Consider the following 26412-nt stretch of genomic DNA (forward strand, 5'->3'; position numbering starts at 1 on the left):
CCCTCTCCCAAACCTCAGGCATCTGTATTCCAGGCTGTGCTCAAATGCACCATTTGGCATTACTGAGCAGCTACGAACCCTCCCAAGGTGTTTTACAATAAATGAGGCTGCAATTTCCTTGCACTTGCTGCAGCTATTAAATGACTTGATGAAATTCAGCAGCATTATGCACTTGCATGGCACCCAACAGCTTCCAAACATCCTTTGTAGCTGTCAGGGAGCCAGCGTAGCCAGCAACAAAGAGAAAACATCACTTACAATACTCAGATCCCAATAATTCCAGAAGTACCAGAAATCTAGAGGACCCTGAACAGGTGAGTTCAGGACTGGGCTATGTGGAGGGGACCTCCAGCCTTCACAGTTACTGACAAATTCCAGATTCTTTTCCCTGTCAACCAGATTTCCCAAGCAGAGGAATGAGTTGCTACCTCTTCCAGAAACAAAAGGCTCCTACAAAGAAATTCTGGATGAAAACACTGACTCACTGTTAAAACAAGAACAATGTGGAGATCAACCATCACTTTCTTCACCTATCACACCTGACACCAACAGCAGAACCACACTCTTGATTGTCTCATTAATGGAGTAAAGGGGACTAGAAATTAGTTTAGAAATAGAAAACTGGAAACCATTCAACAGGTGCCAAAGACACAGGACTGCCCTACATTTCCAAAGGGCATTGGAGCTTTGAGGTTCATTCGCTATTAGGAACTTGAACTCATGCAAGGTTAAAACTAAGGGGTCACAGCTTGGGACAAGTATAAAAGGGGAATCCATGCTTTTGTTTTTAATGATGCTATAACACCCAGAAATAGCTCTTGTTTAGCATCAACTGCAGTCTTAACTCTGCCTTTGTGGCACAGCTTCTAATTTATAGCAGAAACAACCCTGAAATTAAACCCACAGGGAATAGCAACAACTGTATTTACTATTTAGTTTTAGCTTTCCGGAAACAAACACTTAAAAGTAAAAAACAATTACTGTTTTCAGTTTCACTATGAAACAGCCCAAAACATGCTGGTTCCCATCTGCACCCCAAGGCCCCTGAAAAAAAGGCTGCCTTGCTGTGATTTTGGAAAAAACTACATTGAGACAAAAGCAACCAGCATAAAATGTTTTCACACGTGGCCAACCATGAGATTTGCATCTGGCCTAACAGAAAAATAAAGCACAAAGCAAATGGGTCATATTTAAGTACAAAGTTGAAAATCCTCTGGAGACTTAACAAGACTTCTACCTGGTAATGCTGAAATTTCAAGTAATATTAAAAAACCCAAAACTATTATACTCAGAATTACATGTCTTGGCAGTCAGGAACAGACACCATGTCATTTCCAAAAGCTCTGGAGTGATTGCTTATACAAGATTCCAAGAATGCTTTGTTACAATGAAGTTTATTCCATTCCTTAGAAATATTAAATGCATTCCTACTATAATGAAACACCTTATAAACACCGCATGACAGAAAGATGGAGTTTAACAAAGCATTTCCTTCCAGCATCAAAATATTTAGGCCCCTGACATGAATTTTATTATCAAATAAGTAACCACACAAGGAGGTTTGCTAATGCACCTCAAGCTGCAAGAGGACCCGGATGGAAGCAGCACCAGCCTTGAGTGCTTCCACCCACAGACTCCCACCTAATGTTTGTCAGGCAGCTCCAAGCATTTCAAATTTCCAAGATGTCATCTCTAGCATTACATACAGTTCTAAGCAGTACCCTGTGCAACAAGCAGAAATTCCTGTTGCTCACTGGCAAGTCATCCCTGTTTTGGGCAATACCTTTAGAATGCACTGCCCACAGTGTGCTGAATTACAGCAGCATTGGGAAGATTTCCTAAGTTCTGTCTGGAAATCAGGATGTTTTGACCAAACAAGTGAAGCCACTGTTTAACAAGACCCCTCTTGCAACAATGGATTTGCACTTGTCGTGACAGAGCTCTATTTAACCAGGGAGTGTAACTCCAGGGGCCTCTGGGAAAAGCCATTCCTCAACAAATAGGGGGTTTTAACTTCGGAGTGGTCTGGGGTTTGGGCTTATTTTAATGGCAAAGCTTCCACTAGCGAGGACCTAACCTTGCTTCCAAAGAAGTCATCCAGCTCCATCACGTACACGAGAAACCTGCACTTGCTGCAAATACTCTGACATTACACCTGACCTGATCTGCTCTAAAAAAAATCTAATTTAAAGCCTTTAATCGAAAGTAATGGTATTTTTGAGCTAGACTAAGTTTTGTTAGATCAAAGAATGCCACGTCCTTCCAGAGAAAGCTCAGCTTTGAAGCTCAACATGCTCACAATCACAGAGCAGGCCAGGCACAACACCCAGACACATCCAGGATCCTGATCCCTGCTGTGGGGTGGGGAAAGAAAACGAGAGGTTCGACTCCTTTTTCTGCCACCTCTGAATTTCATCACAGTATTTTCAATACCTCACCATTACAAAGTCCAGGAAGAATAAATATGGTCAGTGACATCACAACAATGTCATTGGAATGCTCCAGAAAAAGGCAGGCAAAAAGGGGAAATTAATCCCACCTGGAAATACTGGAATTGCACAAGGTTGCAAAAAAGCAAAGAAAACACTGGGCCAAGCCAGGCTACAGAGATACATCATGTGCTCTACTCAAAGCAGAAATAAATATGCCATTCTAAACATTTTGCAAGTTTATTTTCAGAAAAAAAAAATCATCTAGAGCAAAAATGGAAATAGCAATCTGATATAAGATTTTTTTAAGTAGCAGTCGATTATCTGGACAAAAGTTCAAAGAAGGAGACAATGGGGAAGACATTCAACTGTGAGAAAATGCCTTTGGGAGGAGGAAGCCTTTTGTTCCACAGCACCTCTATGTCTAGGTTTTTACAGTCCCTTGCTAACTCATTCTGCCAGGAGCTGGAAAGCCACCAGAATTCTGCCTGTTTACTCAGACAACTAAAATTCCAAATACCATGGCAAATGGCTCTCTGCTCCACCTAATCACAGGGAGACGATGGGAGGAATACTCTGAGGTTTACAAGTCTTAGCTAACCAACAGTGCAAGGTCATGGGGTTACTCATACCCCTATTTTTGCATTTGGAGAGCAAGGGGAATTCTTGTCAGGCGACACACAGAGGCAAATCAGATTATGAGCATAAGTGCCAAATACTGTACAAAATACACCATCAAACACCTGAAATCCTGCTTATGCTCAGACAAGAAAGAGCAAGTGCAAAATATTCTGAATATCTGAGACATTCTGAAACCTGCCTGGTTCACTGTGGGTTCAGTGGTCTTAGGGAGGCCAAGTTGTAGCAGAGTTTGGCACCGAGCAGATGTCTCCAAAAGCCCATTCCACCCTATGGGGTGAATCACAGGCTCTGTGAGAAGCAACTCAGCCACAAGCTAGCTCCCACTTCTGCAAAGTCTCCACAGATCAAATCCCTGCCCTGAAAAGTTTGTATTTTTTCTCATGCACCTTGTATTCAGAAATTGCCAAATCGATGAGAGAAAAAATTTAATTCAGTCCCTTCCACTATAGCCCTGTCAGCCAGTAACTGCTCAAATTGAGTGTTTTAATACAGTTACACCTGCCATAGCTCAGACACCTCCTTGCAAATACCCCATGGCTCCCTGTTCATTTTCCTTTTGCTGCAGCTGCAAAACAAAAGCCCATTTATACCTTACCCTTGATCATCAAAAAAAAAATCACTCAGAGAGCACAAAACCCACAGCTGAAGTTTTCAGGCTGTAGATTACATCTCCCTTGAACAAGTATGTTCACAGCACTCAAAGGTGGAACCACAACCATCACTATTTGCTACCAAGAAGCCACGGCAGACACACAGGGACCAAAGCCATCCAGTACTTGACTGGAACAAGTGAATCACAGCTCAGCAACCAAGGATCCGCAGCAGGATCCCGAGCCAATGTGACTCCAGAAAAGGTTTACTGAACCAGAAAAGCAGCAGCAGCAATCCTGGTTGGGCGCCAAACACGAGGAAATAAACAGAACAGAGCCCTGGAAGATTTCACCATCCGCCACAGGAGTGAGGATGAGCAAATCCTGAAGCATCAGCCAAAGCAGGGCCACTTACCTCAGAACAGCCCAGAAATCTGATGGCAGGAAGCTGGCATTTAACAGCCATCCACAACAACTGAGTGTTTTCCTACCCTCTTCTGATGCATTCCAGGGTCTAAGTTGGTCTTGGGTGCCAGGTTTACCCCTAACATTCTGAACAGACAGACTTTGTGCACCCTGCTCTGCTAAACTGGGAAGAACAACTGCAAACCCCAGGCAGCAACTGGAGCAAGAGAGCAGCCATGGGAAGGTCTGGGGTGGATGATTCTGCAGAGCCCAGCACAAGGTCAGCCACTCCAGGGACGGGGCAGAACAAGGGGCTCATCACCTCAACCCATTTCTCTCCACTTGTTCTGCTACTCACAGGTCAAGAACACAAGTCAAACAGCTTCAGGGCAGTGTTAAGAGGGGGGGCAAATCTGCTCAGACCAGCAATCAGGACATTCTCTAATAAATAAGTCCACTAAGAACATGCAGGTGAATCCACCAGCTGGGTCTGGAAAATGCAGGAGCAGAATACTCACAACTCCTCACAGGCAGCAACTTTTCCACCACTTGTGTTATGCAAAGACAAGGAATATGTCAGAATCTGTTCAACACAAACAGAATGGGCCATGACTTTTGCAATCTTGATCATTAAACACAAACTCACTATTTGAAGTAATAAAAAGCTGCAGTTCCCAACTGTTTGCATGTCTATCCACCAACTGTCTCCCCCTACATCAGGATCAATAACTGGGAGCAAAGAAACAACCCTGTTTAACCATGAGATCTTTAACTGCAAGGTAATCAGCTAATCCGGGCAGACTCCTTTATTCAGCTTTACATGGGCAATGCTATCATTAAAGTTATAAACTTTAATTTGACTCAAGGAATGCCATTTACTAATTTAGCATGCAAATATTTTTACAGTTGTTTGCATCAAGCTCCATATAAACTAGAAGGGATTTACTGCACATAAATCACATTTTAAAGCTGCTGTTACAGCCACTGCAGAGAACAGGACAGTTGGAAAAGAAACATTTTCACTGAGGCATCTCGTGTTTAAAGAGATTTACTAATACACACAACCAGTGAAATAACTGCTTTCTGGGCACCGGATCCCTCAATATTTAATATCCACAGATTTCTTATGTTATTCCCGTTGGCACACTGGAAAAGGGTAGCATTTCCTAGTGACTGAGTAATAGTAAGTAAACGGGAACCCATCACCCGAAGAAAAGTGAAGTGCATCAGAAACGTGATGGTGAGCTGGAGCTAAACCCTGACACGAACACTTAGAAAGGGATGCTAAATCGCTTCAGTGGCTTGGTTTTTTTTTCCCCAAAAAAACTTAGGAGCCAAGAGATAAGACTTAAATAGTTCGGTCTAAAGGAGGTAAATGTTATTTCAAACTCTATTTCAGTTTTATAGAAATACGCTTAAAAACTAAGGGTAAAAAAAGTTACGGTTGTGAAGGGATTTCTCGTATCCCTCCCGGTCTGTGCTGGAAATAAACACAAGGTTCAACCTCTGTGTTTGGCGGGGGGGTGGGGGGGGGGGCGGGGAAGAGGAGGAAAGGGAGACGGCAACAAAACCAGAGCGGTGCCTCTCCTGGAATTCCAGGGCTTGCCATGGACTCCGCGGGTTACTGAAGGAGCCGGAGGAGCTACACCCCGCCAAAGACCATGAGGACGGAGAGGAGTAAAGAAAAACATACACGACGGCCCCCAGCTCCTAACCACACAAAGAAAGAGGAGCCCTTTCAGTGCCAAAGGCCTCGTTCCCGACGCTTCCACATCAGGAAGCGAGATCCTGGCCGGGCCCGAGGGGCCTGCCGGGAGAGCGGGGTGACGAGGAGCCCTCTCCACCCCCAGGCTCTACCGAGAGCAGTCGTCCCCGCCGCCCCTCCAGCGTCGGGGGACACCGAGTTGAGCCCACTCCAGCCCCGAGGGGTACTGAGGAGCCCCCTCTAGCCCCGGGAGTACCGACAAGTGCCTGTGAGGCCCCGGCCCGCGGACGGGCCGGGGCCGGTGCCCCTCAGGAGGCCGCCGGCCCGTCCGGCCAACCCCCGGCGCCCCTTCCCCCGTGTGTCCCCCTCAGTCCCAGTGCCGGGGGGGCCGCACCTGGATGACCTCGTTGACCTCGCGGATGCACTCCACCATGTGCTGCAGGATCTGCTCGGCCGTCAGCACCTCGTAGCGATAATCCTCCTCCTGCTCGGGGCCTCCGCCGGGGCCCGGCCCGCCGCCCAGGCCGCCGCCGCCGCCGCCGCCGGGGCCCAGCCCGCCCGTCTCGCTGCCCAACAGCCCGTCGCGTTCCCCGCCGACGCGCAGCCCGGGCTCCACCAGCTCCACTTCGCCCAGGTCCAGATTATCGTCGGGCTCGTCTTCCTCCTCGTCCTCCTCGTCCTCCTCCGCGCCGCTGTCCTCGCTGCACTCCTCGTCCTCGTCGAACTCGTAGTTGTACCCCTCGTCCGAGTCCATGGCGAGGCTCTGAGGGAGCGGCGGCGGCTCCCGCGGCCTCCCCGCGCCCGGCCCCGCCGCCGCCGCCGTTGGCCCCGGCCCGGCCCGGCCCCGCCGCGCCTCAACCGCCGCCAACAAAGGGCCGCGGCCGCCGCGCTCCGTCACCGCGCGCCCCGCGCGTCACCGCTACCCGCCCGCGCCTGCGCGCCCGCCGCCATCTCACCCCGCCCGCCGCCGCCGCCGCCATCTTGGGTGCGCGACACGCCCCCACCCAGCCCCCACCCGTCTCATGCCGGCGCCGCCATGTTGAGTGTGGCGCGGCGCCAGGGTGGGTGCGGCGGGGAACCGCCGCGAAATCACCGTACCGCTGAGGTGGGAGAGACCTCCGAGTCCAACCTGAGACCCAACGCCGTCCTGTTAACCGGAGCGGAGCACTGAGTGCCGCGTACAGTCCGTCCCTGGACACCTCCACGCATGAGGACTCCACCATCTCCCCATCCACTGCCTGACAATCCTTCTCATGAAGAAATTCCTCCCGATGTGCAACCTGAGCTTCCCCTGGCACAGCTTGAGGACGTCTCTTCTCGTCCTGTCCCTTGTCCCCTTGGAAGTAGAGCCTGACCTCCCCAGCTGCCCCTTCCTGTCAGAGAGTTGTGCAGAGCCAGAAGGTCCTGCCTGAACCTCCTTTTCTCCAGGTTCCCTCAGTTGCTCCTGGTGCTACACGATATTAAGTGGTTGCGATGGCGCTTGAAGTCATCTCGTTGCACCTGCTGCCATGGACAGGGACATTTTCCACTAGCCCAGGGTGCTCCAAGCCCCGTCCAGCCTGGCCTTGGACACTTCCAGGGATCCAGGGACAGCCACGGCTTCTCTGGGCATCCTGTACCAGGGCCTCGGCGCCCTCACAGGGAGGAATTTCTCCCCGATATTTAACTAAAATTTTCCCTTCTTCAGTTTGTACCCATTACTCAGTCCTATCCCTACCCTTCCTGGTGAAGCTGGGGGGGTGGGGGAGCAGAAGGTTTGGGGGGGTTACCAGCTTCTCCTTCTGCCAACGCAGAGATGGGACACGGAACCCTCCTGAAGTGTGCTGTGGGCCAAGTGTGGAGAAGACTCCCAGTGCCACCATTAAACCGAGTGGTGTGGAGTCTGTGGCAAGCAACTTCCCAGGACAATGTGATGCAAATGTGAGGGAAAGGTATAGGAAAATAGATTGCACTGCCACAAAATCAGAATAAAATTGCACTGAGACCCTCCAGGAAGAAATTCCTAATCATTCCATGGGATAAACATGAGCCTACCATCCCTGGGAGGACTCTGACTGTGCCAGGTGGCATCTCCAAGCTCCAGTGTTGCCTTCTGGTCCATGAAGATGGCACTGCCTGAGTTTTCACTGGTGCCAGGCTCAATTCCCTTTATCCTCTGTTAATCTGGCATTTTGACGGGGGGAACAACACACAAATGGTTTCATCTCCAGACCAGGGATAAACGTTTTTTACCCCCTGGAGTTGACAAGTGTCCTGGGCAGCTGAGGAATGCCGTTCCCAGGTGGTCTCATCCCTGCCACAGCTTCTCACCTGAATACTGAGCTGCCAGCAAAGGGCAGGATGAACACCGAGGTTCTGCAGGGGCTGAGCACCCTTTGTCTCAGCTTTCCCTGCCTCCAGCATCAGCTGTGCTCAGCCTAATATGGAGAAGGCTCTCTGGGCTCATTGTCTGCAGCCGTTCGGGGAGCTCACAGAACTCCGGTTGGCTTGGAAACAAGGCTGCAGTCTGACCCAGAGGAGAACCAGTTGCTCCCCCCTCTCTGCTACTGTTCACCATGGATGTGAGAGCCTGGCACAGCCCCAGGAGGGCTCCAGGACCACCTTCTCTCACTGGTGCTCACCTTCCACTTCCTCATGCCCCGGGGAATAATTGCTTCCAGGGATGAAGTGGGGCCATTCGGATGTGGTGACGTTATTCACCCACTCTGCCCGGATGACAATGAGACTCATCAGGGCAGTATGTGCTGTAGGTGTGACAAATTTCATCACTTCTTTGGGACAAGAGTCATCTGGTGCAGCAGGATCCTGCTTCCTGCTTCTGTCTCATACAAATCCCTTGTGAAACAGGAAGAAAATTAGAAGCCACATCCAAAAGGGTGTTTATTTCCTGCTGGAACAGAGCATAATGATGGCTGCAGCAACAGGGGTTGTTGTGCACATGCAGGTGCCCTCAGGGTCCGGGGAGGTTAAGTGTCCAGTGGCCCGGTAGATGTCTTTAGAACCCTCACTGGGTACCCGGCGACATCTTCAGACACAAAGGCAGCTCCCTGAGCTCTGCTCTACCCAGGTCAGGAGCACACAGAGGGGGTGTGGACTGGGCATGCACATTGCTTTATGCCATGCTACCCAATCAATAAAGCCAGTTCTCTAATTACCCAACTTAAGTGGAATTGCAAAGGCCAGAGCTTTAATCATCCTGCCCTACATAAATATAAGCAGCCCTGACTTGGTTCAGCTCCAGATGCACAATCTGGACATCTGCCAGGCTGGTCCCACCTCACACATCATGTGTGGGCTCAGGTGGTTGCTCCAGGTCCTCACCCCATGCTTCATTCCCCAAGGGGGACTGTGTGTCACCCCCCAGGACTCTGAGCTAGTTCTGCCCAGCTGGTGACATGCCCAGCTTCTGGTCAACAAGACAAGACACAAGCCATTTTGGGGCTGCTAATCTGCCCACGGGACCCCAAGAAAGGCACTGACCAAACAGTGGGGTATGGCTTGATTGGATTTTGGCAGCTTTGACACAAAAAACCTTGGCTGAGGTGACCTCCCCCTCAGGGACAGATCCAGGAGCATGTTTGGGAAGCAGTCGTTCCTGGGAGCAGGGACTGGCCATCTCCAGGTGCTCTGAGAACCTCCCCACAGCCCTGTCCTGGCCTTGGCCAAGGCTGCAGAGCTCAGACTGGAACCTTGCATGGAGCCCAGAGAGAGGAGGTCCTGGAGCCAGGCTGCAAGAGCTGGGGGTGTTCACCTGGACAAGAGAAGGCTCCAGGGAGATTTCAGAGCCCCTGCCAGTGCCTAAAGGGGCTCCAGGAGAGCTGGAGAGAGGCTTGGGACAAGGGATGGAAGGACAGGACACAAGGAATGGCTTCCCACTGCCAGAGAGCAGGGTTAGATGGGATACTGGGGAGAAATTGTTCCCCATGAGGGTGGTGAGGCTCTGGCACAGGTTGCCCAGAGCAGCCTGGCAGTGTCCAAGGCCAGACTGAATGGGGCTTGGAGCAACCTGGGCTAGTGGAAAGTGTCTCTGTCCACGGCAGAGGGTGGAACAGGATGATCTTTAGAGGCAGGGACCCTACCTTCCTACCCAAACCATGCTATGATTCTATGATGGTTCCATGATCCCAGTAATAACTATTTATAAACAGTGATGGGATATTCCCAATGACATCCCACAGATAAAGGAAACCAGTTCACCTCCTACAGTTCCAGACTTACCTTTCCCAACTGCAAGACAGGGATCAGCACTTTGCAGCTGGTTACTCCAGCAACAGTTACACTAATACATCTCAAAAATACTCTTTGGAATAAAATTTTAGCCATGACTTCTGCAAAAGGCCTTTCTTTATTTTGAAGTTTCCAACCGATGGTCATATAAAGAGCCCTGGTCACCCACCAGCTTCTTGTAGGTGGTTGGCAAAAGGTACCTGAGAAAAGCAGGGCTGCTGCCTTTAGCTCGTTCGGAGGGGATCTGCACCGTCTCTAGGAATTTTAGGACTCCAGTTACTGAGGAAAGCAAAAAACTGCTCTTCTGCCCACTCTGAAAAATGATTTAGCTCTCCATAGACACCTGGTGCTTTTTCACTTTATTCTTGCAAGAGTTTAATTACCCAAGTGATTCTGGTAATTGTTAACACTGAAGCTGACAAGAATAAAATATGGCCTTGCAATCACCTTGCTCCCCAAAGTTAAGCACATGCTTACAGGATTTATGGGAGATCGCCTCTGGGCACAGGGAGTTTGTCATGGCCCATCCACAGGTTCTGATTGATTCCAGCTCAGCCCCAGAGCCACGACTGGGGGCAGCCAGGGACAGCAGCCACATGTACTCAGCCTCCGCAAGAACTTGCAGCATCTCCTCGTGACAAGCCCTGATTCGTGATACCAAAATGCTGTGAAAGTGCTGGTGCCCCACACCACAAACTGCCTGCAGATTCGGGATGAACCTCCCATCCCACCCAGACTCTTTCCTGCTCCCACATTCCTTGAGGCAGGCAGGATCTCTGGAAAAAGCCTTCCTTCTCCATCACCAGAGACACACAGAGCTCCCACGCTGGGAGAAAGGAAATCCAGAAGATTTCTCAATGCCTAGGGTTTGATTTTGGGCGTCTGCACACTCCTTAACAACCTCAGCCATAAGCATGGGCTGAGCAGCCCCTTGGATCATCACCCCAAAGCTGCACGAGCTGGTGATAATCCAGAAGAAAAAAGGTTCTGTGATAACATCAGCAGTGGAAACACCACTAGGCTGAGCTTGGGTCAGGATCCCAAATCCTCCACACTGATTAACACATCTCACTTCAAGCTTTTTGCTTTAAACTCCACTCTCGTAACTGTTTAAATACTTCTCCTTGCTGCTGCCTGCTCACTCCAAGTCTCCCAGGCCTCACTTCCCTCACACATGCTCTCCCAGCTGAAGAGGTCCCTTCTGTTAAACCCCATCTTTGTGGAGAAATTCATTCAGCACGTGCACCTGCTAAACCATTCGATGGCAGCATTGATAAGTGGTGGTCTAGCTGGGAAGGTAGAGATATTGAAATGAGTTATCCTGTGCTTTGAAAAGCACTGGAGTGTGTCCTTGTGGCTCCAAAAGCATCCTGCCATACACCAGCCGGCTTTGGCCCCGCCCCAAACATCAAGGTTCCTCATGGGCTGAGTTGTTAGAGCTGGTGAAAATACCGTGGATGTAGATTTAGCACCTCTCGTTTAGGATCTTCTTTGAGCACATGCTAGAGCTCTACCAAATGTCTCTGGGGGCTCCTGCTGAGTGTTTCAGTGTAAACACCCCTCTGCTTGATGACGAGTAACATCCCTGAAATACAAAGACGTGCAATAGGAGGGTCCACACCTGAAAAGACCTGGCACATGCTGACCACATTTCCTCCAGATCACTACCACAAGCAAGGACACTTGAACCCTGCAACCCTTGCGCTTGCAGTCCAAATCCCATCATTATTTTACCAAGGATTACAGTGAAGATAAACAAGCAAATGGAGACAGTAGTTTTCCCCAGAAAGGCTCCGAGATGCCAAAATTCAAGTTAGAGGTCTTTAGGTATTTCTGGGAGAAGATCTGTGTTTTCCAAAGCCCTCTTCCAGCCATACCACCAGCAGGTCCCTTGAGCTGGAAGTTGCTTCATTCAGGAGCAATTTGCCTAGACAGTGTTGGCTCGAAGAGCAAAGCAAATAGAAAATTCATGCCCTGTGAAGGTGTTCATGAATGGCTTTTTCCATTCCCACTTCACTGGCTCAGATGCTTCTGATCAGAGGAAGAACCTGTGTGCAAAGCACCCTCCTGGCAGAAGCAGCCAACATTATAGGGAGTCAGGCAGCATAATAAATGGATTTATATATTTTAAAAATGCTGTTGTGCAACTGCACTGACAGCCCAAAGGCCACCTTCATGCCCCAAAGGTCAACAAGCCAGAAAGACTCAAATGTGACACCAGCCAGGTTTTATAACAATTTCTATCAGAATAATTAATTTGGATTGCTACCAAATTCATAATTGGTAGCAAGCAGGTAATCCAGCAGTGTCCTGGTGCAGCAGTTTTTTGCAGTCCCCCAGCAAGTCCCAGCTTTTGCATCAGAGAGATGACAAGAGGGGTTTGTAGGTACTCCCACCATGGCTCTCACCTGAGCCAGTACAGCCCTGCCTCGGGTTCACTCCCTGCATGTTCCTCACTGAACTTCCTTGGAAAAGGTCTCCCAGGTGGTTGTATCACCCTGCAGGTACACTCCAGGCCACGAGCTGGTCTGTTGACGGGCTGCTAAAGAGCATCAGCAGCTTTTGGGCTACTGGTGCTCCATGCCTGCCACAGGACAGAGCCAGGTTCTGTCAGCCAAGCGCCACAGTTAAACACACGCTTAAGCAATTTTCTTATGTAAAGAAACATTTGAAAATGACTCTGTTAGTCTGGTTAATGCTGGCCAGCTACAAATGAACTTCAATGAGTCATCCCCCAGAGACATCAGGTCCCCTAAAATAGCATCAGCAACTGAATCTGTAGAAAGGCTGGAATATTTGGACTGAAAGCTCTGATCACAATGCTTTGCAGAAGCTGGCAAACATGCCACCCTCCCCGGGCTGAAATGAGAGTTCGTCTCAAGCCAGGGCACTCCCACAGTTCCATCTCACGCTCTGGGAAGTGCAGTCTTCACATCGCCTGATGCAGGACAGAAACAAACTGGCTTGTTTTGGGTGTTCTACCTTCCATTGAAATTTTAATACAGTGAAACTACTTGAGGACAAGTCCGGAGATATTGAATCAATCAAATATAGTCAGAAAATGGTGGCAACAGCTGGTGCTCCAGAAGTTTGCTCAGGGAAAAGCAACCAAACCAGCTCAAGACTATGGAGGCTTTATGTAGACCGGCAGCAGGAAACTTGAACACAAGCAATGAGAGGAGCCACTTTCCCAGAGATCTGACACAGGCTGGAATACAGATGTTCTCACTTCCTGCTGTGTGATGAAGACAGACAAGGGCCACAAAATCCTGGAAAATAGTGAAGAAGCAGCCTGGCATGTACAATTGTGTTGAATTTGGTTCCTGCCACCTCTGTAGGGAAAACAAGGGAGGATTGTCAAGAAAATGAGGGAATGGACATGCTTTAATTGCCCCGGTCAACCTCTGCTGGGACCTCCACCCATGAACTCCATAAATTCCCACAATCCCATTTAGACACAACCTGACTGTGACTTCCTCCTGGTGCCTAGTCTCCTCACAAATTTTTCACCTCCATGTCACCCCCAAGAGCTTCACTGGAACCTCACAGCCTCCTTCAACATTGGAGAGCACCTCCCTCCATCTCTCCCCAGCCCCACTGAAACTCTTCCATGTTTCTTCCACTCTTCCAAAACTCTTTTTCTTTCCCCATCAGTCCCCAGTTTTGTGCTGGTGCAATTCTAACCCTTGACAAAAAGTTTCTTGATTTTTTTTTTCCTGCAAAATGCTTATTTCCCTGTTGATCCTGTTTTCTCTACACTGCTCCCATGAGGGACAATCCCTTATATTCCCCACCACACCTTTCCATAGTTATGGCCTGCTCACACAGGGTAGTTTTTCCTCATGTCTGATGGGGCCATCTCCCTTGTCACACTTTCTCCTGTGCCACTTGTTTTATTTCCTGCTTGCTCCCATGTCTCTGGCTTGTCTCCCAGCATACCTGATACCTTGGAGTTTTCTGGGGCAACAGGTTTTTAATAATTTGATGGAGTGGATTCCCTTGTAGGTTTGTGCTGGCAATTGGATGGGTAAGTGCTGGGCTTAAGGCCCTTACTTGAGCTGGGGATTGCTAAGGAAAGCAGAGCTGGAGGGAGGAAGCAAAATTAAATAGAGTTCATCTGAGGCTAAGGCTTTCCTTGAAAAAGCCAAGCATTGCATGGAAAGCATCCCTGCAACACTTCACTGTGAGGATCCCCCATGGGATAAAGCCCCTTTTATTTGTGCAACCCAATAGGTATTTCACTGGCCACATATAAAATATCCTTGGAAACCTTTGCAAAAGGTGATTTATATACAATACTGCTTATAAAAATACACAACACCAACAGAAGATGCCCAAACCCAAGGTGAATCCAAAGACTGGTGTGCTGGTTTTAAACTGAGAGAGAGTCTGAGACAAAAGCAACTGAGATAAAAGGAAGAATTTATTTACAGTGAGGGTTGTGAGGCCCTGGCATAGATTGCCCAGAAAAGCTGTGGCTGCCCCATTCCTCAAAGTGTCCAAGGCCAGGTTGGACACAGGGCTTGGAGCAATCTGGGATAGAGGAAAGTATGACAGGGGGCGGAACTAAATGGTCATTAAGATCCCTTCCAACCCAACACTACATGATTCCACGAAAGCAGCACGGGTGAAATACGTGTTTTAAACCACTAATCTCCTCAAACCCCGAGGCAGGCTGCTGAGGCTCCATGACAGCAGGAAGCACGGCGGGGGTGTAAAGCCTGAGGGCTGGGACACCAATTACCTTCGCTGGGGGGCTGGAAGGGTTTGGAGGCTTTATTTGACTAGAACGAGACGAGACTGCGGACTACCGAGGCGCACGGCGGGGCGAGGGGGCAGCGCGGCGGAGGCCGTGAGGGCGGGCCCAAGCTGCCATTTCGCGGCCGCCCGGCCCCCCCCTACCCCCCCCTCACCGTCGGGCGGTGCCGCCTCCCTCAGGTTCGGGCGCGACATGGCGGCGGCGCGGGCCGCCCGGCTGCGGCTGCTGGTGCTGCCGCCGCTGATGCTGGCGCTGCTGCCGGGCCCGGCGGGAGCTGTGTGGCCGCAGCCCCAGGCCCAGAGCGCCCCGCCCGGCGGCGGCCGCTGCCCGGTGCCGGCCCGCCGGTTCCGCTTCGCCGCGGCGGACGGCTCGGCCGTGGGGCCGGGCTGTGCCGTGCTGGACGCCGCCTTCCAGCGGTACTGGCCGCTGCTCTTCGGCCGTCCCACCGGTGAGGGCCGCGGCGGGCGCTGACCCTTTCCTCCGCGGCTTTGAGCTTAAGAGCCCCCCACGCCCTCGCTCATTGTGGCGTTAAACGTTAAACCGCGGGGTTTCGTGGCCGTCTGCCTCCCCTTAGTTCTGCGGCGGCAGGTGGGGTGGGAGCTGTGGCTTGGATGGAGTCTGGTGGCAAGGGCAGCGATGCCTTGGGATTTTGGAGGGCAATGCCTATGGCATGTGTAGAAGAAATCTGATCGAGTTTGGCACAGCGCTAGTTGTCTTCCTGCCAGGACTTAGGCTCTTTTTCCTCCGTCTCATTTTTTTACTTCCTCTGGATAGTGTTACAGCTCCCCATTGCTTCATTGAGCTTCCTTTCCTTGTGGCTGCAGGGAGAGCTCATCCCCGTCTTGCAACAGCTCCTGCTTCAGGGTTACTGCAAAGTCTTGTCTGTTCCCATTCCTAGCAGCTCTCAGTGTCTTGTGTGAGGTCTCACCTTGAGGAAAGACTTAGCGCTTTGTGTGTGTTCTTCCAAGTACATACTTGTGCCACGGAGCACCTCTGCCAAAGTGGAGCTGGTAAAAGTCCCCAGGCAAGCATGGCTTTTCTGCCAGGGAGGGATTAGGTCCTGGATTCATCCTGAAATTGTAGGGTAAGATGACGGAAGGCAAAAGCTTTGAGATCTGGATTTGCTTTGGGACAGGTTCTAAAGGTTTCTTGAACCAAGACTTCTTCATGATAGCACCCACTGCTTGCCTGGGATGAGCTGTGGGAAATCTCTTGGCTGTGGAGCCGATGTGCAGGGATGCTCAATAGCTGTGTGGGTCTGCTGCAGTCTGAAGTGCTATATCCAGGGAATATGAAGCACTTCATTCATCAAAAAGCTAGTTACTCTGTTCCCAAGTGTTTTAAATGTCAGTGTGAACTCTGTCACTGCTGATCAAAGTGGAGAAGGGCGGCGGTGTTGGAAATGGCTTGGCTTTGTCTTGGGTACATCATACTTTAAAAAAAGCAGGTTTGAAACAGGGAACCCTTTGGCTTATTTTATTTGTTCAGCTCTTGTGAGTAGCAGTAGAAATAAATTTTGATTTGAGAGCCGAAAAGACTGTTCTTGGTTCTCTCTGTCTGCTAGGAGCTAAAAACAGCTGATCTAATTATTCACGCTCTCCTATTTCACTCAGAGGGGAAATGTGACCATCAAATCACTTGGAGCAACATTGTGATCACAAGATCCAACTCGCACTCATCACTTTCCATATGCCCTGCTTTATGATGCTCAAACTACCCAGATTATTTTAAGGCCTTTTTTCCCCTCTCTGTTTTGTTTTGGTCTTTTTTTTTTCCACATGGGTGGTTAGTAAGAACAGGCAGTGGAAACCCTGGATGGAAGGAAATAATTTGTATTAATAGAGGAAATAAATGGCAGAAACCATTTTCTGGCTGGGCTGCCTTGCAAGGGTGGTGCCTGTCATGCCTAGGAGGCCATGTTTGGCTTGAGAAGTGCCCTACCAAGCGGGTTCAAATGCAGTGTGTGGTGGTGGAACCACTTCTGTCAAGGCTCTTCAGCAGGATGAGTGTTCCCAGGCCTGAGGGCGGCCGTTCCTGGTGAACTGCTGCCTTCCCGAGTGGAGGGAACAGGTCTTGCTGTGCTGCTTGCACATCTGTGAGGTTGCCTTGGCTACCAGCTTGTCTGCAACTGAGAGGAAAGCTCAAAACAGGGCTGGCTTCAAGCTGTTTTCCTTCTCTCCACAGAGGTTTCGTCATCCCTTCGTGGAGAAATTGGGATTTCTGTGAGCTCCTGTGAGCTGTGGAGCAGAAGCTCTCTGCATTTCTCTGAAATGCTGGCAGTGCCACAGTCTCTCTGGAAAGAGAGACTTCTTGGTGCTCTTGGCTCATTCAAAGCCAAGCTCTTTATTTTCAGTGACCACATTGAGCATTGGCTGTTCCTGGGAGTGCTGTGGGGTGTAGGCATGGACCTTGGCTGGGATGAGCAGGGTTCCACCCTGCTACCCCATGCTCCTTTTGGCAACTTATGGCTGTAGGTCTGTTGTGTCCCAGCGAAGGTTTAATATCCCTTTGTAATGGGGAGTGGCTTGAGTGGGGATTCAGACTTGTGCATGCTTGGAAGTGCTCTTCAGTTAGAGAAGTGTGCTCAGAGCTCCTACTTGAGGTCTAAATGTGACTGGGTTCATTTCTCTGGCTGCTAAACCGGGACCTGCTCTGCAAAAGGTGAAGTTGGTCACGAGCTTTTCTGAGTTTTTCTGAGACCTTTTAATTGCCTCTAACCAGCCCAGTTTAGCAGATTCTTTCTCCACCCTTTTATAAAGGTTTTCTTTGCCCTTTTCTAAGAAGTATGGGTAGGGCAGAGCTCTTGGGCTTGTACTTTTTTCCAGTGCTGGGAGAGCTTGGAAACAAGAAGCTCTTCATCCTCATGGAGAAGCTTTGACTAGTCATGGTTTTAGCTTAAGAGACAGGGATGGTGTCCAGGAAGCCTGGGGGGCTGCTGCTAGTCCATATCCCGATGTTGCTCCTCTCTTGTGTGCTCCTTTAAGCTTCCTTGTGGGCTTCCTCACAGGCTAGGATCAGCTCATGTTCTCCTGGTTGGTTGTGTTGAAATTTGCCCCTGCTGTACACTGTGGTGTTTGTTTTGGGGTGCAGGAAGGGCTACCTGTTCCTGCCTCCATTCCTACCTGGGCTGGGAGGATGGTGGTGGGCTTGGAAGCAGGGAAAACGGCTGGGATGGAGTTGATGTGCATGGTCTGTGTCCTTTGCAGAGAATGAGCCGTCCTGGGAAACACCCTGCACTGAACTTCTCGTCTATGTTTCCACTCCAGGCTGCGATGGGTTTCCCAGCCTGGACTCCAAGGAGAGCTGTAAGTGTTTGGGCTGGGGAGGGACCATGGCTGTTTCTGTGCAGTACTGTGTGGTTACCCTCGGATTTGGGGAGGACACCAATTCCCTGCTCTTGAGACTTAGGGGCAGGGCAGGAGAGACATACCTGAGAGTGCTGATAAAGCAGTGGGGAGAGGTTTAAAACAGCAAGAGAGCGCCAACATTCAGTTTTCTGGTGTCCCGGGGCGCAGTTCTGAGCTGTGCCCAGTGCTGTGGTGGCCATACAGGACAGCCCGCTGATGCTGTGTTTCAGATAAGCTGTCTGTCTCCAAAGGCTCCATGCTGCTCTCGGCAGAGACCGTCTGGGGAGCTCTCCGAGGTGAGCTGCGCTTCCCGCAGGGCATTCCCACTCTCCCTGCCTCGGGCCTGTGGGGATGTCTCGCGGTGCCTCTCTCTTTCCGTAGACTTCTTTGTTAATTGAGCTCTGCTCCTTTGGGGGTGTCTGTGCTGAGAAAGGGGCTGTGTGTTTTCCTGCAGGCCTGGAAACATTCAGCCAGCTTGTTGGGAGAGATGAGAATGGCACGGTGAGTCCTGGCCTCATCCCCTGGGGGCAGGCAGCTCTCCCTAGTGCCCCTCCCTGCATGGGGACGGGCCGAGGGTTGCTGGGATGCTTGGGATGAGGTGAGCACAACCTTGTCAAGGGCCAAGTGGAAATTCATTGATCCAGCCAGATCCCTGCCTTCTGAGTGGGTAAAGAAGTGCTGCAGCTCTTTCTGGACAGTTTACACTCTGGGCAGTGAGGGGACCTCTGTCCTGCCAACCCTGGGGACAGTGGTGACCCTCAGTGTCTCTTGCTAATGGCCATTTGCCCAACATCCTGCTCATGTCTTTCTCGTGTGTTCTGTGTGCAGTACTACATCAATGAGACAGAAATTGTGGACTTTCCCCGCTTCCCTCACCGGGGACTGTTGCTGGACACCTCTCGTCACTACCTACCTCTGAGAGCCATCCTGGAAACTCTGGTAAGGGCACCTGTGCTAGGAGATTGCATGGTTTAATTGGGTGTCCCTTCCCCTGTGACAACTGACCTCCCTTGTGATTTCTCAGCTGCCTTTGTCAAAAAGAAAACCTGAGGTATTTGTGATTTCTGCGGTCCAGGTTACTCTTCAAGGCTGAGTTGTTTCTAAGGCAAGGGAAAACACTGGCAAAGGTGGGTGGTGGTTCTGTGCTCATCCCAAGCAGAATTAAACTTCCATGTCTCCACCAGTGGCTCAGTTACAGGGAGAACTGGGATTTTACTGAACAGAAGTATTCCTGGCCCTGTGCAGCTTTTTTTATTTAGACAGAGGTGTCTGAATCCCTCTTGGATCCTGGGGAGCATTTAGGGACTATGCTTTGTCCTTCTGGAGCTGGAGGACCTTATCCTCTCTCTGCGGGAAGCTAGATAACCTTTCAGAAGGGATGGGACCCGTTCACCTTTGTCCCTGTTCCTTCCCAGGACGTTATGGCTTACAACAAGTTCAATGTGTTTCACTGGCACATCGTGGATGACCCATCTTTCCCCTATGAGAGCTCCACGTTCCCAGAGCTCAGCAAGCAGGTAATGATCACCATGTAGTGCCCAGCTCAGGTGAGCAGATCCCTGCCTCTACTCCTGAGCAAGGCACTGAGCTCTCCCGTGTTCCTAGGGAGCCTTCAATGCCATGACCCACGTGTACACAGCCAGTGACGTGCGCACTGTGATTGAGTATGCCCGGCTGCGCGGCATCAGAGTCATCGCTGAGTTCGACACCCCTGGCCACACCCTCTCCTGGGGGCCAGGTGAGGAGCAGACCCTGCCTGCTGCTGCTCTGAGGAGAGTTGGAGTTGTCCCAGGGGCAGGAATGGGTGCTGCAGTCTGGACCCTAAAAGCTGGGTGTGGGCAGCAGTGTCCCACAGGCTGGCTTTGACGAGGAGCAAACCATTGTTTGGGGGATGTGGGACCCAGTGGTCCAACTTCTAGAGCAAAATCCAAGGGGAAACATTTCCATCTTTTCTTGGGTCCAAGCTGCGTGATTTTTTTGTGGAAACATCTGCTCTGCCAAAACCAGCATCATGGCTTATTGCAAGGATCTTGTGTTGTGAGGGTACAGCTGACCTTCCTTTGCTCAGCTGTGTCCCAGTCCTGACACACTGCTCTCTGCTCCAGGGACTGCATCTCTTCTTCTATGTCTAGAAGTGCAAGAAGCTCCAGGAAAATATTCCACTGTCTTCTTCTCTCCTTCCCCTGCCTCCAAATGCCAAGGCCCATGTTAGAATTCACCGTGTGTATGGTCACAGCTGGAACTGTGGCTGTCCCTCCTTCCCAGTCCCCTGACAGGCCCTAAGTTGTGCTGAGGGGCATTGTAGAGGATGACATGGTCACACTTTCCCCCTTCCTCACCATCTTGCATTTGTTATCATCAGGTGCTCCAGGCCTTCTGACTCCCTGCTATATGGGCAAGGTTCCTTCTGGAGTCTATGGGCCCATCAACCCCACTGTTAACAGCACTTACCAGTTTGTGACCCGTTTGTTCCAAGAGGTCAGCACTGTGTTCCCAGACTTCTTTCTCCACCTTGGTGGTGATGAGGTAGATTTCACATGCTGGTGAGTCTGAGATCAGTTTGGATGGGGACTGGGGGTGAGTATTTAGGATTGGAGTCCCAGCCCATGGCTTCTTGGTCATGATCTTTGCCTGCTCTCCAAGGCCAGGAGTTGTGGTGGTGCTTGGGATTTTTGGGATTTCTGTGCTCATGGTGATGCTGGATGTAGGGAGCTGCTGGTGCCGAGCCAACCACAGCTCTGGAATACCTGGGCAAGCCTTGGACTGGTGTGGGAGGTACTTTACCATGCCTTGGCCATATTCCAGAACTCAGATTTTATTCCTTCTCATTGGTGCACAGGAAATCTAATCCAAAAATCCGTGCTTTCATGATGGAGAGGGGCTTTGGTGAAGATTACAAAAAATTAGAGTCTTTCTACATCCAGAGGTAAGGTCAGGGCATCCAGGGTCTGCAGCTGCACTGTGTGACCAGCTCAAATGTCTTCTGTCTTGGGGACACCAGATGTTCTTCTCAGGAGCATCCCCATTGGTCATATTCTCCCTGACTCCAAAAGAGAACATTTTAGTGGGAGTTTGGCCACAAAAAAAAACTGGGGATGAAGAGAAAGAAGCCCCATAAGGGGCTGTGCTCTCTCCCTTCTCCTTCAGAGGCACCTCCACATCCCACTGAGGATGTTGGGAATATCTGCACTGCTCCTTAGGCTGTATGTAACCACCAAAGAGGGGATCAGTGGCACCACCCAAAACTCTGTACTTTTCACACTCCAGGCTTCTGGACATCGTCTCTTCCCTTGGCAAAGGGTATATTGTGTGGCAGGAGGTGTTTGACAACGACGTGAAGGTGAGAGCTGCCTGTGCTGTGGTGAACAGTGCCAGCACCCCACCTGACACACTGGTGTGCTTTGGGGGGCTGTACTGGGGTGAACAGTGCCAGCACCCCACCTGACACACTGGTGTGCTCTGAGGGAGCCATACTGCAGCTGGTGGGAGTTACTCTGTAATGGGACTGGAGTTGATCTCAAGATGGTGCTGCCAGTGAGCTGCCCTTACCATGGCTTTGTCACACTGCTGACAATGCTCTGCTCCCTCTAGGATGCATGTTTTAGCCCTGCCCAGGACACTCTGCAAATGGCCTTATCCCTCCTTCTGTTGTTTCTGCAAACCAGATGGGAAATGGCTCAAAAATCAAGTCCTAGTCTGCCTCAGCTTCCTTTTGGGGGTGTGGAGGGGCCAGGGCACTCTGCTCAGGGGAGCAGGTGATGCTTCTATCACCGCACTGATCCCCTGCCCCATGTTCATCTGTGCTCCTCAGCTGAGGCCTGACACCATCATCCACGTGTGGAAGGAGAACAAACTGCAGTACCTGAAAGAGATGGCCAATGTCACCAGGTCTGGCTACCAGGCTCTGCTCTCTGCACCCTGGTACCTCAACCGCATCTCCTACGGGCAGGACTGGATAGAAGCCTATAATGTGGAGCCCTTGAACTTTGAAGGTGTGTTCCTTGTGTCCCCTTTCTTCATGGCAGCTGGCTTGGCACTCAGTTGTAGTGCCAGAACTGGCTGTTTTGCTGTCCCCTCCACAGGCAGTCCTGAGCAGAAGGCCCTGGTGATGGGTGGCGAGGCCTGCATGTGGGGTGAATATGTGGATGTCACTAACCTGGCCCCCAGGCTCTGGTAAGGGAGGCCACAGGGAGGTAACCTGGGTTGTACGAGGCTGTGCTTGCATCCCTTTTCTTTGCCACTAAGTGTCATGTGCTGAACTCATGGGTTTGGTCTGCACGTGGTGCCTGTCCCTGTTCCCTCTGTGCTGGTAACAGCTTCACCGAGGCTGAAATGAGAGTTTACAAGGCTGTAACTACCTGCTGCTGCAACCAGGTTGTGTGTAACACCCATCTGTCGTGGCACCCTGGTCTGCTCCTGATGGGCAAATGTCCAGGAATAGATCTTGGGATACTCTGATGCTTTTGTGTGTGGAACAACGCTGGTGAGGAAAGTGTTTGGGAGTTTAGGGCTTCATGTGAGAAACTTTTGAGCTCCCCCTTGTCCTGACTGCCTGTCCCTTGTCTTCAAGGCCGAGAGCTGGGGCCGTAGCTGAAAGACTCTGGAGCAGTGAGACTGTCAGGGATGTGGAAGATGCATATGCACGGCTGGTGGAGTTCCGCTGCACCCTGCTTGGGTAACCATCCTGGGACAAGTGCTCTGGGCTCAGCCCTGGGAGGGCAGGGAGGGGAAAGGGCTTTCCATGCTGCAAAATGTTTCTTGTTCCTCTCGAAAGCCCTGGTTTTTCTGCTGCCTGTGCATGGGCAGAGCTTGCTTTGTGCAGCGCTGGAAGAGCACTTCTGCTGCTGCCATAGGCTGGTGGTCCTGGTGAGGAGAGGGCATTGTGCTGAAAAGGAGGGGATTTGTCAGCTCTTTGCCACTGCTGTAGCACCGGCTTCCCCAGGAAACGTGTTCTCATCCCGTGTTCCCACACGTGATTCAAGCACAGGATGAAAACTACTCCCTCCTTGTCACACCTGAAACAGGGCACCCATAGCCACCCTGTGCCACTTGAAGCCCTCAGACTGGGTGGTGGCTCTACCTGTGCCCTCTCCCTGATGCCATCTTTCTGTTCTCTTCCCAGGCGTGGTGTCCAGGCACAGCCTCTCTACATTGGATACTGTGACCATGAATTTGGTGGGGTTTGAAGGGAGAGTCCCACTGCCCTGCGGCTCTGGGCATGCAGGAGGAATGTGCCCCCCTCAAAAGGGCAGAGGGTCCCCTTCCCACCCCACCTTCTGCTCTGGCTTCATTGCAATGAACATTTCTTTTGCCTCGGCATGCACTCATTGCCTCTTTTTCTATTTTTATTTCTTAAAATCTATAAATAAATGACCCCAAAGAGGAAAACGGTGCCTATTCCTGCTCATCTGGGGCTTGGGACACCATGCAAGGGTTAGCATGAGGTGGGTAGGGCTTGCTGTGGTGGAGAAGCTGGTGGAGAAGCTTGCACGGTGCCTGCTCATCTGCATAAACTGTGCTTAGCTTCTGGTGCTGTCCCAGGGTTTCCTTCTGCAGTCACGTTTTGCTGTGGGGTCCTGTCCTTGTCCCTCTCCTCTCTCTGATGACCAAGCCTGCAAGCCACCACCTCTGCTGCCCTAAGCCCTGGCTGCTGCCACCTTCTCTGGCTTCTCAGCAGATGACACCCTGGAGCCTCTTTGAGGAGCCCTTGCAAATCTGCTGAGTGGTACCTGGATATTAAAAAATCTCTGTTCAGCTGTTCAGGCTGTCACCTCTGCCTGGGGATTTGACCAACTGACCCGTCCTCCTCCTCCTCCTCCTCTGTTATTCTCAGGGTGAGGAGCTCAGGTCCAGGTCTCCTCTATTCAGAGGGGTTGGTTTTGATGGTGTTTTCCTTGGAGAAGAAACCAGTGGTGCTGCTGCCCCGTAGAACTGGGACAGGTTCTTTGATGGTTGGGATTGCTGTGCTGGAAACAGCATTCAGCTGAAAACAGGGAAACTCTCACGAGAAATCCTGGCTGGCTGGGACTGTTGTATGTGTGTCTTGGTCTTAAGTGAGTGAGATGTGCTGTTATGGCTGGAAACCTTTTATGACTGAACTTTAAATTAAAAACAGTGAATTAACAGTTATTACTGCCTCCTATTTTTAAAAGTCAGATTTTTTTTTTCCCTTTTTTTCCCCCCAGTGTGCTGTAAAGTGGTACCTTTGGCTGGGTGCTTTTATCACTGCAGGGAGCTGCTGCCAGCAGGGATGGGGCAAGCAGGACCCTGGCCCTGGGAAGAGTGCTCTGTTCCCAAGAGTGTTCCTCTGTTCCCGCAGATGATGCTCTGCAAAAGAGGCTCTTCACCACCCTGTCCTAGCCCCCTGCCCTCATTCCACCTCCACTTCTGCCTTTCTGGGCTCCCTTTCCCCCGTAGCCAGGTGTGAGAGCCCCCAGGGCTTGGGATACCCATGGAGGACCCCCCCAACATTGCACCTTCTACTGAAGACTGATATTGTGATCCAGGTTAAACATCACCCATGATCCACTTTCCCAGGGTGTCTGCACCAGCATCCTCCCTAAAGCACTGTCATGGAGGTGGCTCAGGGACGTTTCCACCCTTGGACAGGCCGGGATCCCGGAAGCACCCTGCTTTCCCCGCCGCAGCTTTGCCGGGTGGCCCGTTCCTTCCAGAACATCTATTTTGGTCGTGTAAAACTTGCCGGGGAGCAAGGAACAGGGAACAGGCAGCGTGTGAATCACTCGGGGCCAACGGGTTTAAAAATAAACCCAAGCGGCGGCGAGGAGCAGCCGCCAAGCCCCCGGATTTCGGCAGGATTGTGCTCCACACGTCCCAAACCCACCCGTGGGCACTGGCACCAGCCAGGGGAGTTTATTGGGACACGCTTGCAGTGGCAGGCACCTGTGTGCATCGTGTGTGTGTGCTTGTAAACACGTGTGCATTGTGTGTGTGTGCTTGTGAACACGTACATGCGCTGGCACACCTGTGGTTATGGGTCCTCACATCCACTCGTGCGCGTGCATGCTTCGGGGGTTGTTGAACACACATGCGTTAAGGGCCCTTGCATATGTGCACTCACACCCGTGCACTCACACCTGTGCACAAATGCACTTGCTCACATGTGCATATAGGTCCTTGCATGCATACACTTGTGGACATGCCTAAACACATGTCCATATGGATCCTTGCACACTTGCACACGCATGCATGCGTGTCCTTGCCCTCATGCACGTACTTGCACTCGTGTACACACACACACTTGCACTCATGAGCTAGAGAGTCCTGGTACACTTGTGCATATAGGTCATTGCACACATGTGCCTATGGGTCCTTGCAAGCCCGTACACTGCTGCACACACTTGCACACGTGTGCACACTTGCACACACGTGCAAATGCCCCCACAAGTCATTGCCCAGACTCACACACAGGCCTGAAGCCACATGTGCTTGCATGTACTTACATGTGCACTCTTGAAGTACCTGTATGTGCTTGCACGTGCTTGAACACACATACACATTTGTGTAGACTTGCACATGCTTGCACACATGCTCACACACACATGTACACAGTTGCACACACACCCCTTCCCACACTCTCAAGCCCCTGCACACGAGACAGTGCACTGGGGAAGCCAGGCCTCCCCCCACCTGCCTGCTGCTTTGGGACTAATTAATTAATTAACGACAACACCGGGTATTAAAGCTGCTCAGTCTAATTACAGATCCTTCGGGGTGGCACGGGATGCAGGAGGTAAGTGCTTTCCTCCTTCCCCTTCTGGGGCATCCCCAGGGGAGCAACAGGGGCAGTGTGGGGTCCATCGTGGTGAAAAACTCAACAAAGTGTTCAAACTGACCCTTTCTGAGCCTTTTCTGTGTGTTTAAACCCTGCTCTGAGGTGGGAAACGGAGAGGGGTTAAGTCTGGAGGCTACTAAGGGGCTGCAGGGGGGAAGATGGGAGACTGTTCAGCTCTGACCAGGGTTGAGGGGATGATGGGGGCAAAAGGGAGATGGAGGGGGGGTGAGGGAGTGGAGGCAGGATGGAGGTGGTGGGGGATGATGGGAGTGATGGGGAGACGGGGAAAAGGGAGTGACATAGGAGGTGATGGGGATGATGAGGGGAAAGGGGGTACATGGGGGGATATGAGGAGGATAGGGAATGGGGAGGCATGACAGGGGGTGATGGGGGTCATAGGAAGGGATGGGAGGGATGGGGTGGGAGACCGGGGGTGATGCGGAGGATGGGAGTGTTGGGGGGTGATGGGAGGTGATGGGGATAATAGGGATGATGGGAGGTAATGAGGGGTGA

At 51.2% G+C, this 26412-nt stretch overlaps 2 protein-coding genes across 3 annotated transcripts in view; one reads left to right on the forward strand and one right to left on the reverse strand.

Moving 5' to 3' along the window:
- Positions 1-6648, reverse strand: part of ARIH1 (ariadne RBR E3 ubiquitin protein ligase 1) — a 49259-nt gene extending 42611 nt beyond the window's left edge. Inside the window, exon 1 of one of the 2 annotated variants that reach the window (XM_062501676.1) lies at positions 6166-6648. In XM_062501676.1, the coding sequence (XP_062357660.1) occupies positions 6166-6525 (360 nt within the window). In that variant the 5' untranslated portion in view covers positions 6526-6648. The remainder of the gene's footprint in view (positions 1-6165) is intronic. The other variant, XM_062501675.1, reaches the window with a different exon arrangement.
- Positions 6649-14949: 8301 nt separating this feature from the next.
- HEXA (hexosaminidase subunit alpha) lies at positions 14950-24438 on the forward strand. The gene is made up of 14 exons (XM_062501205.1): positions 14950-15205; positions 17964-18062; positions 18335-18400; positions 18559-18605; positions 18933-19043; positions 19520-19621; positions 19710-19842; positions 20467-20647; positions 20944-21030; positions 21372-21444; positions 21916-22096; positions 22187-22277; positions 22675-22779; positions 23227-24438. Exons 1-14 carry the CDS (start codon positions 14950-14952, stop codon positions 23288-23290), a joined length of 1596 nt encoding a protein of 531 aa, XP_062357189.1. The 3' UTR covers positions 23291-24438.
- The last annotated feature ends 1974 nt before the right edge of the window (positions 24439-26412 follow it).

The sequence above is a fragment of the Cinclus cinclus genome, chromosome 13 (genome assembly GCF_963662255.1).
Source record: "Cinclus cinclus chromosome 13, bCinCin1.1, whole genome shotgun sequence".
Classification (NCBI taxonomy): Eukaryota; Metazoa; Chordata; class Aves; order Passeriformes; family Cinclidae; genus Cinclus; species Cinclus cinclus.